General features: G+C 41.3%; 1 protein-coding gene across 3 annotated transcripts in view; it reads left to right on the top strand.

The window, feature by feature from the left end:
- The window catches only part of mtx2 (metaxin 2), a 103,374-nt gene that overhangs the window by 13,576 nt on the left and 76,488 nt on the right, over positions 1–13,310 (top strand). For 2 of the 3 annotated variants that reach the window (XM_069935808.1, XM_069935806.1), the window contains exons 2-4: positions 4,920–4,967; positions 5,664–5,710; positions 8,623–8,754. In XM_069935808.1, the coding sequence (XP_069791909.1) occupies positions 4,920–4,967; positions 5,664–5,710; positions 8,623–8,754 (227 nt within the window). The remainder of the gene's footprint in view (positions 1–4,919; positions 4,968–5,663; positions 5,711–8,622; positions 8,755–13,310) is intronic. The other variant, XM_069935807.1, reaches the window with a different exon arrangement.

Raw genomic sequence — 13,310 nt, forward strand, 5'->3', positions numbered from 1 at the left:
AGGAGACAGTAAACAGACTAGGTCTGTACTCCAAGTTACATTTAGAAGTATGAGAAGTGGTGTCATCGAGACATTTAGAGCTTGACAGGATTGATGTAGTTTCTACATGTTTCTCTTAGTTGGAATGCCTCGATCTGGGGATTGTTTTATCATTCAGAAGGCGGTGCTGGGACCACAGTTATTTACAATATGTATCAATGACAGATGAGGGAATAGTAAGCAGTATCTCCCAAGTTTGCAGACGACATAAAGCTGGGTGGCAGGGTTAGCTGTATAGAGGACGCGAAGAGGATGTAGGGTGATTTGGACAAGTTAGGTGAATGGGGCAAGGCATGGCAGATGTTATATAATGTGGATAAATGTGAGGTTATCCACTTTGGAGTCAAGAACAGGAGAGAAGATTATTATCTCAATGGTGTCCGATTAGGAAAAGGAGAGATGCCATGAGACCTGGTTGTCACTGTGCATCAGTCATTGAAAGTGGGCAGTGAGGAAAACGAATGGTATGTTGGCATTCATAGCAGAGGATTCAAGTACAGGAGCAAAGAGGTTCTACTGCAACTGTACAGGGCCTTGGTGAGACCACACCTGGAGTATTGTGTACAGTTTTGGTGGTCTTATCTGAGGAAAGACATCCTTGCCATAGAGGGAGTGCAAAGAAGGTTCACTAGATTGATACAGGGATGGCAGGACTTGCATATGAAGAAAGGCTGGATTGACTAGGCTTGTACTCTCTGGAATTTAGAAGATTGAAGGGAGAATCTTATAGAAACGTATAAAATTCTAAAGGGATTGGACAGGCTAGATGTAGGAAGGTTGTTCCTGATGTTGGGGAAAACCAGAACCAGGGGTCACAGTTTAAGGATAAGGGGGATGTCTTTAAGGACTGAGAGTGGTGAATCTGTGGACTTCTTTGCCACAGGAAGTAGTTGAAGCCAGTTCTTTATCTATATTTAAGAGGGAGTTAGATTTGGCCCTTGTGGCTAAGGTGATTGGGGGTATGGGGAGAAGGCAGTACTGAGTAGGTGATCAGCCATGATCAAAATGAACGGTGGTGTAGGCTAGACCTATTCCTGCACCTATTTTTCTATGAAAGATAAAAAGCAACTTTTTACCCAGAGGGGAATTTCTATTTGAGGGTTAGTGAAACTAAGTTTGCTGATGAATAATCAAGAGATTTTTAGAAAGTAAAGTAATAGTGATATGGCCATAGTAAGTAAAAAGCCCCATTCACACTTGCAAGTGATCCCAGGAATTAACCGCCAATCGGCCTTTAAAGTGTCTAGTGAGAAAGCAAAATCAGCTCAACACCAGGGTCAGATGATGCCATCTCGTTCCAGGGATTGATGCCCTTGACCCCTCGTAAAATCATCGGCGTCTCAATCAGGTAAATGTGAAATGGGTAATTGCATTGTGGGATTGAAATGACCCAATTTTTGTGAGTTCAGGAACGTGAAGGAGAAAAGATTAAAATGAAAGTATAAACTTTGCTGTGGGAAGGTTGCAGTGGGAGAGAGAGAAAATAAATAGCAATAGTGGACAGTTTTTAAACAGCTTGGGAAAATTGATAAGAGCTATGGCGCACAATTTATAAAGACAGTGGGAAACAGCAATGGCGAACCTGACTTCCCAGAATGCCGCGCAGCAGAGAAAATACTCCATGAATGCTCCATACATGCTGCTGGGCATACAGCCCTTTCTCTGCTGCATGGAATTCTGGGAGGGCAGGTCTGCCGTAGTTTTTCCCCCACGCTATTTAAGTTAGCGATAGGGCTACCACCTTTCCCATGTTTAAAAATTGCCTGCTATTGCTATTTATTGCTAGCACTTTCCCACAGTCCCTTATAAAGGTTTATTTAGGTCGACACAACAGTGGGCTGAAGGGCTCATGCTGTGCTGTACATAAAACTTAATTATGTTATTAGGCAAGATTAATTTTGTTTGAATATAAGATCATAATACATTGATCAGGAATTATGGCAGGTCCACCATTGCTCAATGTGTCATGACGTCACTGGTAGAAGGTAGAACAGTCCTCACCCCAGGAATGGCTCCTTGCAAGTGTTCACTGTCCCATTTAGGAGTGGTCAAGTGTGAAAAGCCAAACCCCCATTCCTATCCCAGGACCCTGAACTGCCAATTTAGTGGGATGCAAGTGTGAAAGGGGCTAAAGGTGATAATGTTCTTATTCAATAGTGAAATAAGCACAAGAGTCAATTCTTGTTGCTATTTGTTATGTTCTAATTGCTGGTGTCAAATCGTAGATGGGCCGTGAGGATGTCCAATTTCCTTCAATAAAGAATGTTAACAAAGCAGTTGAATTTTTAAAGCAATTCAGTAATGCCTGATACTTCTTTAAAACACCATATTTATTCAATAAATTGAATTTAAATTTTCCAATTGCTGATGTGGCATTTAAGTTTGTGCTTTTGGATTAATGGTCCAGGGACATAAATGCCCTTGATGTTGCAGGCCTGGGAGAAGCTTGAAAAAATACGGCATGTCCCGAGCATCTCTTAACTTCTATAATGTGCACCATTTGAAAGCATTCTATCAGGCTACATCACTTTGAGGTATGGGATCGGCTCTGCCCAACATCACATGAAACTGCACATGGTTGTGAATGAGGCTCAGTCTATCAAACATGCCCTCTTACTCTCCATGGACACCATCTACAAATTGTGTTGCCTTAGAAAATGAGCCAATATAATTAAGACTTGTTACACCCTGACATTCTCTTCAACCTCCTCCCTTGAAGATTCATAAGTGTACCACATTTGAGGATGGTTTCTTTCTTGCTGTTATCAGACTCTTGAATGAACCACAATTGTGTTGCCATTTCTTCCCACTAACTGATCTCGTTCTATCACCCTGGACCTTTTGTACTTGTGTATTTTGTCTTGTTATGCTATGTATGAGATGTCTACTGGTCTGTTCGCAAATCCATCACTGCATTTTTATATATGAAACAATAAACCAGCTTGAACTTGTTTCTTGGGCAAAAAAGTATGGTGCATTTTATAGATCATGCATATTGTAGCCATGGTGTAGAAGGGAATGTTTAGACCAGAGGATAGGATGCCAGTCAAGCAGTCTACATTATTTTAAATGAAGTTGAGCTGCTTGAGTATTATTGCAGTTGCACTCGTCCAATCAAGTGAACTTGTTGATGGTGGAAAGGTTTGGGATATGTAGATATTGATGCAGTTGATCCCGGAAATCAAAAGTTTCTGAGGAAAGGATGAGCAGGTACTTGTGAGACGTGTTAAATTATTTATGGCCCTACTGAATGGCAGGATCAAAGGGCTGAATGTCCCCTGGTGGATGTAATGTTTTCCATTGCTTTGCTGATAATTGAGAGTAGACTCTCTATTAATTAGATTTGTCCAGAAATTGGGCATTTTTTTTTACATTGATGCAAGTCACTGTTGTAACTGTGATAGGTCCGTTTGATGAGGTTTCACTAACCACTGTATGGATCAATTGGTGTTGTCAGCAAAACTATAACCTAAATATTAAAATTGTTAAATCTGCTAATCATAAAATGCACTTGTTGATGGTTCCACCAACTTAACCCAATTTCATGAACTGATTGTTCTAAAAACACAGAAATGCTGGAGGAACTTGGCAGGTCTTGCTGTGTCCATAGGAGGTAAAGATATAATTGACATTTTGGGCCTGAGCCTTTCTTCATTGTGTGAGCTAAAAAGCTGGCAGGCACCTGAATGAAAATGCTGGGGAGAATATAGGAGAGCAATGCAGACCAACAGACAAAAGGTATTAATTGGATAAGAGGACCAGAGAAAGGAAAGGAGAGAATTAATGGGGCGAGAGTGAGAATTAATGGGGCGAGGGGTGGGGATTTGGCTCTGAATACAGGGCTGGGGAAAGGAGACAGGGAAAAGGGAGAGTTGCAGAGCTAGAGGAAAGAAGGCCTGGGGAAAGGGATTAACAGAAACTGTAGATGTTGATGTTAGTGCATCCATTTGGAATGTGCTCATATGGATTATGAGGTGTTGATCCACCAATTTGAGGGGGGGTTTCATTCTGGGAGCGCATGAGACCATGCAAGTGAATAGGGTAGGGAATTGAAATTGGTGGCTACTGGGCAATTCCCACTATTGCAGCTGACAGAGGCAAGGTGCTCAATGAAGCAATCTCCCAGTCTATGTCCAGCCTCTGATGCAGATTAACCAATTCCTTGCTCGGAATATAATTGGTTATTTCACTTTAGTTACTGCTGAAGCCAGTAAGGCCCAAAAGAGATGAGGCCTAAATGGTGAAAGTTCAATAAATTACATGTGTTATTCTTGATAGGAAATTGTAGTATTATGTCTCATAATTCTTTTATTTAAAAAAACCCCTGCTTCTGTGGCGGCGCACATCTCTTGTGGCGAACCAACCCCACTTGTATCGCCGTGCCGGTGGGGCAGCCATGGGAAGATAGTGCCATCGGGGGGAGGCACAGTGTCTCTTGGCTTAGGCCAAAGCGCACGCCTCGGGCAAATGTGATGACATCACCCTCAGTGTGGGTGCGGAGCTCATGCTGCCCTTAAAGGTTGCGTGCAAAGTTTGAGTAAATCAGTTCAACTAAAACCCCTCAGAGTACTGTGGTGTGTTTCAGAGTTGGTAGCTACTGCTACAATTCTGTCATTAAAATAAAATCAGTTAATTAATCTTCGTCTCATAATTTGACATCATTACTGGGTAATCGTCCTTTTCAATTTTGAAATCATGAAATCTAGCATAAAATTAAGATCTGGGAGCTGGCAAGGTGCATCTTATGCTGTGCTTTTTATTTTCAGTGGGTATAGAAAAATGTCCTCAGATATTGGGTCAAGTGTTTTAAATTTAGAAATGTATTGTGAGTGTGGTCATTTCATTTGCTGTACTAAGCATAAAATGTACTGTTTTCACAGCTGCTGAACCTTGGCCTGAAAATGCAGCACTTTATCAACCATTAAAAGGTAGGTATTTATTTTTGTAATCAAGTTCCATTTCTATTATAATACCAAAATGAGAAGTAACCACCACCTACTTTGAAATAATTATTTAGTAAGAGATTTAGAAAGTTGTTAATGTTTAGCACCATTTTACATCATTATGAATTTTGACTGATATTCATGAAATATAGCTTTCATAATTCATTAATAGACTATTGCATCCATTGGTGTTAGTAGCTGATGTCAAATGAAGTGATAAACATTCTATTGTTGGGTTTCCCTACAGTTGAAAAGTGATTTGTAGCTGTATTAAATATTTAAATGTTATGGCAAACATGGCTCTCATTAAAAACTTAAATGCTTCACATCAGAAAAGACAATTCAGGTTTCCTTGAGCAGCTCTTCATATATCATCAGCTCATGTTATGGCCCCCATTTGGGGCACGCAGCCTGCTCCAGTTGTCAGAAGACTGCAAAGTAATGAAGACTAATGGGTTGCTGCCCCTGTCCTCTAACCAAGGAATTTTATTGCAGCGAACTTGTCATCTTTCTTTCTTCTGACAGACTGAAGTGTTTTATAATATTAGCTTCAAACCGATTTCAAGAACAATACGAATGACTTCCTACTGCAAGTGCAAAATAGATTGCATTGTATTAATGAGCGGATACAGGTGATAAAAGTACCTTCTCAATGACTTTTGTTTTCTCATTATTATGCAGGGGAACAGATTTTGCTGTCAGACAATGCTTCATGCCTTGCTGTTCAGGTAAGAAAAGAAGCTGCTGTTTTCAGTGTTAAAGGTTTATTAAATGAATCTGATGCAAAATCTGTACTTTATGGTGTGAAAGTGAGGTGGTAAGGAAAACCAAACACATTGTCAAAATAATATCTGGTTGAATAACTTTTAGGAAACTTATCAAAGCATGCTTGGATTCAAAAGCACATAGCTTTCAGAGAAATGGCTGGAAAAAAATGAATGTGCTCCATTAAAGTGGTGATCTGATCTGGAGTTTAAGGGGAAAGATGATCCTAAATGTGAACATTGTATACAATATCACAGCCCTTGTATGTTCATTAAATATTGTTAATCCATAAAAAGACAAGGCATAGCTTTGCTTTTATAAAAATGAATATCAGAATCTGTTTTCATGGAATATGTCATACAATTTGTTGATCTGCCGCAGTATTACAGAGCAAATTTTGCTATAAAGTTACATTAAAAAAGACTATTGAGTGCAAAAGCGATGAGAAAGTGAGGTCGTGTCTGTGGTTCGTTGTCCATTAGAAATCTGATGGCAGAGGGGAAGAAGTTGTCCTTGTGCTGCTGGGTGATTATCTTCAGGCTCCTGTACCTCCTTCCCCTTGGTAGCAATGTGAAGAAGGTATGGCTTTGGTTGTGAGAGTCCTTGAAGATGGAGGCTGCTTTCTTAAGTCAACACCTTGTAAAGATGTCCTCAATGGAGTGAAGACTAATGCCCATGATGGCGCTGGCTGAGTTCACAACTCTCTGTAGTTGTTTTCCTGTCGTGTACATCGACACTTCTAAATGAGAGTGATGCAATCACTCAGAATGCTCTCCACAGTACACCCATAGAAATTTGCAAGGGTCTTTGATGATCTACCTAATCTCCTCAAAGTATAGCTGTTGCTGAGCCTTCTTTGTGATTGCATAGATAGGGAGGCTCCAGGACAGATTGGGCCATAGTTTAAGGATCAGGGGGAGGTTTTTTTAGGACTGAGATGAGGAAAAATTTCTTCTCTCAGAGAGTGGTAAATTTGTGGAATTCTTTGGCACAGGAAGTAGTTGAGGCCAGTTCCCTGTCAATATTTAAGTGTAGGTTAGATTTGGCCCTTGTGACCAAGGGGATTAGGGGGGTATGGGGGAGAAGGCAGGAACCGGCTACTGATCAGCCATGATCATAATGAATAGCGGTATAGGCTTGAAGAGCCAAATGGCCTACTCCTACACCTGTTTTCTCTGTTTCTTTCCACTGCTGACCCCTCTGAGGACTAGTTTGTGTTCTCCTGCTTTTTACCCCCTCCTGAGGTCCACAATCAGTTCTTTAGTTTCGCTAACGTTGACTGTAGGGTTGTTGTGCACCACACAACTAACTGATCTGTCTCACTCCTGCATGCTGTTTTCTTCACTGCTGTCTGTGATTCTGCTGATGAGTGTGGTGTCATCGGCAAATTTGTAGATGACATTTAAATTGTGCCTAGCCTAGAGCAGAGGGCTAAGCACATATCTTTGAGATCTTCCTGTGTTGATTCTAAGTGAGGTGAAGACGTTGTGATCCTCTGATAAGGAAGTCAAGAACTCAGTTGCAGAGGGAATGTACAGACCCAAGTTTTGGAGCTTATTAACTAGCACTGAGTGTATGATTAGTGTTTAAAGCTAAGGTGTAAACGATGAGGAGTAATCTGACGTTTGTGTTGCTGATGTGTAGGCGATCCAGAGCTGAGTGGGAAGCCACTGATAGATACTGCATCTGCTGTGGAGTGATTGTGATGTTATGCCAATTGCAGTGGGTCCAACTCTTCTTGGGTACAAGTTGATTTGAGCCATGACCAGTCGATAAAAGTGCTACTGTGCGATAGTCATGGAGGCATCTGGCACTGCACTTCTTGGTGCCCTTTGAAGTCGGTAGGAACCTCCAGCTGCAGCAGTGAGTGATTCAAAATATCCACGAACACTCTGGCTAGTTGGTTGGGTTGGATTTGCCGTATCCTGCCACGTACGCCATCAGAACCTGATGCCTTGTGAGATTTCACCTTCTGACTTTGGCCTCAGAGCTGGATAGCATGACAAAATGTTCATTGCTGGATGATAATCGAATGTGTCCGCTATCAGTTATGCCAAATCCTTCAGGGTGTTTTTAGTCCATGCAATACATGAAAGTGATGGACAACTCAGTAGGCCAAGCAGCATCTATAATAAGCAAAGAGTATCTAACCTGTCTGGCCTGAGCCCTTCATCGAGGGATGATGCTTTGACAAAGGGCTTGACCTGCTGAGTGTTCCTCCAGCACTTTAGGGGATTGCACTGCACTCCCAATGTTTGCAGACTCTTCTGCTTAACCTGCTTTTGGTTAAGGCCATTCATCTTAGTGGAGTTTAAGGTTCTGACAATATTTTTCATATAGGCTGAAAGGAAAGTGGGACTTTATGTAGTGAATTATTAAAATTTAAATTCCAGTCCCAGAGAAAGTGATAAAAGAAGATTCTTTAGCAGCTTTCAAGGAAATTGGCTAAATCCATGAAATGAAAACTCGCACAACTATCCAAGTCAAGAATGCAGTGAGTTGGAAGGTTCTTTCCAGCAGCCCGCAATGATCGAAGCAGAGCATGATTCTGAAGATGACAGTATATTTTGTCACTTTTTGCTGATTTACTCAGATCATGTAACATATTCTCAATTATTTAAATAATTATGGTGTATTTTGTTGGGATTTTTTTTTTCAGTTCATCCATTTCAAATGTATGATTGTTGCATGCTTTCCAAAAGCTTGTACAGTACTTGGGTAAGCATTATTATTGTTCTTTAAGTAACAGGCAAGGCAGGACAGTGGGGTACAATGTTTTATCTATAGTCGTGCTCCCAGAAAAATAAATATGGTTGCCAAATTTTTTTTTAAGGTGTCATATTTTTTCCTTAATTTATAAGTGATTTTTCTCCAGGGGAACACAGCTTTGCATTTCCATGTTCCAACACGTGATTCTCAGATCGGAGTCGGATTTCCAAGTAACTGCTATACACTTCCTGGCCACTGCCAATACGATCATCACAAATTGAATTTGGACAGCTTCATTGTAAGTCTTATGTCCATAATGTTTCCCAACAGGAACAACTCGGTCCTGCGGCAATTCTTTACCTATGATTTTTCCCTAGGGCTTGGCCTAGTTCCACCCAAAAGGGTCTCACCTTGGTACATCTCCAGGTTGCGTGCACAAAGGTTCCTTTCTCAACGACGCATCTAAAACATTGGTCCGATAACTTAGATTTAGATTTGTTCAATTTTTGTGGCGTCAGGTGCAGCTGGTGCAGAAAATTATACTGCACCAGCCTGTACCGTGCATTGATGGTTATAGTCATGCTGTCCCGACACAGGTCGGACCAGCACCTCTTATCAATTACTATCCCCAAGTCCAACTCCCACCTCTGCCTCGATTTTATGAAGGCCCGGCTTGGGTCCTTGCGATTGGAGCAAGAAATACACTGCCGATATGAACTTCTGAGTGTTCCCCTTACACATCACGGTCTCTATGTCACTGCATTTTGGCGGGGCCATGGTTGGACCCAATTTGTCCTGTAAGAAAGATCTTAACTGAAGGTAGCAGTGGAACGTCTTGTTCGATTAAACCATATTTTGGTCTGAGTTGTTCGAAGGACATAAATTGCCCACTGCTCATAACGGTCCTCTATGCACCTGACGCCAGATGTCCAGGATCTTGTTACCTACTGTTAAAGATATTAATCTATTTGGAGTTATGGGGCTTTTGGGGACAACCCTACATTGATATTTTTTTAAAAAATAAACAAAAACAATGACTTGTTTTAAAATATCTGCTTTTCCAGATAACAATTTAGCATCCCATTTATTAAAAAATGTCCTCTGCCACCTTCTCCCCCACCATATGCATGGCAATTTGTGCCCAGGATGGTACATATCTCCCCCTGTCCCCGGCCCCCGGAAGAGTGAGGCGATGTATCTCTACTGAGCTGCCCAATAATATTTCTTAAAATCTGGCAATTGTAAACTACCCAGATTGTAATTCCAGGTCAATTTTCCATAGAAACACTCGCCACCTTTCCATTCCATAGGAACGTTCTTGCACATGAGATCATATTTTGGAAGAATCCCCAGGGCAACGTCACAGGTATTGAAGAGGTATTGAAGCCTTGGCAACACATTCATTTTAATACAATTGACTCTGCCCATCAAGGTTATTGGCAGGGACATCCACCTATTTAAGTTCTCAATCCTTTTCAGCAAGGGGATATAGTTCAACCTGTATAAATTATTTAAGTTGTTATCTATTCTCACTCCTAAATATCTGATCCCATTTTGTGGCCAATTTAAATAACTGCTTTGCTGACATTGACTGTAGTCCCCCTTGGTGAGGGTAAAATTTCGCTCTTGTTCCAATTAACTTTATAGCCAGAGATCTCCCCATAGTCCTCCAGCGTAGAGCGCAGCTTAGAAACGGGTTTACCAGGTTTATCAGATCAGTACATCATCTGCAAATAAATTGATTTTATGTTCTTCCGGGCCTGCTCTAAAACCTTTAATGTCTGGGTCCCGTATAATAGCTTCAGCTAATGGCTCCATGGCCAATATGAAGAGTGCTGGAGGCAGCAGACATCTGTCTATTTGATCTTGTCAGTGGTAATGCTAGAGAGATTTGTCCGTTGGTCACAACTTTAGCCTTGGGCGTGTGGTACAGCACCCTTATCCAATTTGTGAAAGTTGACCCTAACCCAAACATTTCCAGGAATTTGAATAGAAGATCCCACTCCAGTCTATCAAATGCCCTTTCTACACCCAGGCCCACAGCCAGACCCCTCTCATTCCTGGTTTGTGTCAGATGCATTATATTCAACTGTCTGCCAATATTGTCCATTGCCTGTCTCTTTTGCACAAAGCCTGCCTGGTCTTTGACTAATTATTTGTAAAAACTGATAAACAATCTATTCGCCAGAGCTTTGGCAAGTATCTTATAATCTGTATTTAACAGTGAAATAGGTCTATAGGAAGACAGCAATAACGGACCTTTGTCTTTGAGTATCGTCGTAATGATTGCTGTTGAGAAAGATTCTGGGAGGGTATGGGTCTTGTGACAGATTGTTGTGTTCGTATTGTATATAGTTATGTTTTTGAAAGATAAATTGTGACAGGTTTTTAGTGTAGGTTACATACAAACACTTTAAAACAGATCTTATTTAAAATATTGGAGCTTTGCTCATGCTAGACAGGCTGGTGCCAAGAGCCTTTGCAAAAGCTTTGGAGAGTGCCCAAGAGACTTCACTAATGGATTATTATTTACAAAAAGGCCACAGATGAAAGAACTCGTTGGAGCTGCGGGGTGTCTGGAGTGGAACTTGCTGTTCTAAGAGGTCATGTGGTTTTGCCAGCAGAGAGAGTCAAACAGGCTTTTTCTTTGAGAAAGGGAGAGAGTTCTGCAGTTTTACAGTTGGCAGCAGGGACTGGAATAGGACAAGCTGGCAAACTTGTGGAAAACCCCATTTGGAAGATGGGTTATAACTACTTAATTCAGCCTGGTCAAAGCCCTTGTAGTTCATGCAAGAGGAGAGGATTGGCTGTCTAATGTTTCACTTGAAAAAAATAGAAAGAAAAAGGAACTCTGTGATGACCTGAAAGAAAGAGGTTGTCATCTGGACAACCCTGATGGGGCAGGTTTCTTCAGCAAGACACTGAAGTGACTGATTGAAGTAAATCAGTTGTGGGTGTCCTGGATCAATAATTCTCTCTCTGAAAACCGAGAAGAATCTTCCTGAGTGGTAACCCTTTACCTTTCAAGCACCAAAGCCTGGTGAATATCATAAATGTTAAATTCTGTGCACAGTATAAGAATTACCTGCAACCAGTAAACTTGAAGGAATGAGAAGTGAGATTACACTGTGAATCAAAGAGCTCTTCTGAACTTACACACACATTACATACATGTGCGCTTAGAATTAGAAGGCAGTTAAGTTAATAGTGATATGTAAACAGGATCAAACTTTATCTCGTTTAAAGATAATTAAATGCAACTTTTGTTTAAGTAACCATTTGTTTTGTTGAATATCTATTGCTGCTGGGTTTTGGGGTCCTCTGGGCTTGTAACAGTCCATTGCCTGGTCCACCACCTCCATGTAGAGGGGTATCAGTAAATCCTTGAATTCTTTATAGAACTCCGGTGGAAACCTATCCTTCCCTGGAGACTTGTTAATCTGCAGTAAGTTCAATGCTTTCCCCATCTCTTCCTCTGTGAAAGGAAGATCTAGGTTACCCTGTTCTTCTGGATCCAAATTTGGAAGCACTAATTTGGACAAGAACTTTTTAATTTTATCAGACCACCCCCCCACCCCCAATTAATTCAGATTTGTATAAACCCTCAAAATTCCCTGAAGATCCCGTTAATCTCCTTTGATTTGTACGTGGTCCTGCCCTTCCAGTTTGCATTGCATTGATTGTCCTTGAGGCTTATTCTGTCTTCAACTGCCAAGGGAGGATTTTATGGGCTCTCTCCCCAATTCATAGTATTTTTGTTTTGACCTTTCCATGTTACAGGTTTGAAGCGTATTATACTTCATTTTCTAGTTTGCTAGAGCTCTGTAATGGTCCTCTGAGCCTGATTTCTTGTATTCTTTTGCTAAGTGGGTAATTTCTTGCTCCAATTCATCCACCTCCCTCATGTATTCTTTCCTCATTGTCTTGGTGTATCCAATTACCTGGCTTCTTAAATATGCTTTGAGGGTATCCCATAAGAGAAATTTATCTGGTCTTGAGGAACAATTGGCCTTGCAAAATATATCTATCTGTATTCTTATAAAACTACAAAACTCCAGCTTCTTTAACTGGTGCCATCTGTATGCTCTATCCTGCTTATCTGACATTTCTATTGTTAGTGTCGGGGTGAATGGTCTAAGCGAAGTCTCACTGTGTACTCAGCTTCCATGATCTTGAAGCCAGGAAAAAGTTAATTCTAGAATAGGAGTTGTATTGTTTTGAGTAGAAGGAATAGTCGCACTCCCTCAGGTGCTTCTGTCTCAACACAGCTATCAAATTCAGCTCCTTCATAGAGCCAATGGAGGCCCTCACTGCCTTTGTTTTAGATATTTTCTTTGTTGACTTATCTAAGATGGGATCCAGACAAAAATTGAAATCTCCCCAAATCAGGATGTTCTCTGTTCCTTCTGACAATTTTATGAAAGTGCTCTGTATAAACTTTTCATCATCAAAATTGAGGTCCAGGCTTCCAAATATAGCTGATGGTGCCCCATTATAAATATTACCATTTTATCTGTGGTCACGTTCTGCACTGTCACTGGAACACTCTTCCCTAACATTATTGCCACTATCCTCCCCCCCCTTCCAGTTCCATCCGCAGTACCCTCCCCACCACCCCCCCACCTCCAGCTTTTGGCCCGACCGCTGCCACCTTTAAAATCTTTTCATGATCCTGGTAACGCAAAAATTTCACCAGGACAGAGTGTGGTCTCTATACGGGGTGCAGGAAAGGTGTCCGATGGGCTCTCTCTATCGCTACCATATCCCCCAATTGTTCCTCTCCCAGGATCTATGGGAGCCATTGCTGAAAAAACCCATGGGATCCCTCCCTACCCTCCGGCAGCCCCACAATTT

This window comes from Narcine bancroftii, chromosome 4 (genome assembly GCF_036971445.1).
Source record: "Narcine bancroftii isolate sNarBan1 chromosome 4, sNarBan1.hap1, whole genome shotgun sequence".
Lineage (NCBI taxonomy): Eukaryota > Metazoa > Chordata > Chondrichthyes > Torpediniformes > Narcinidae > Narcine > Narcine bancroftii.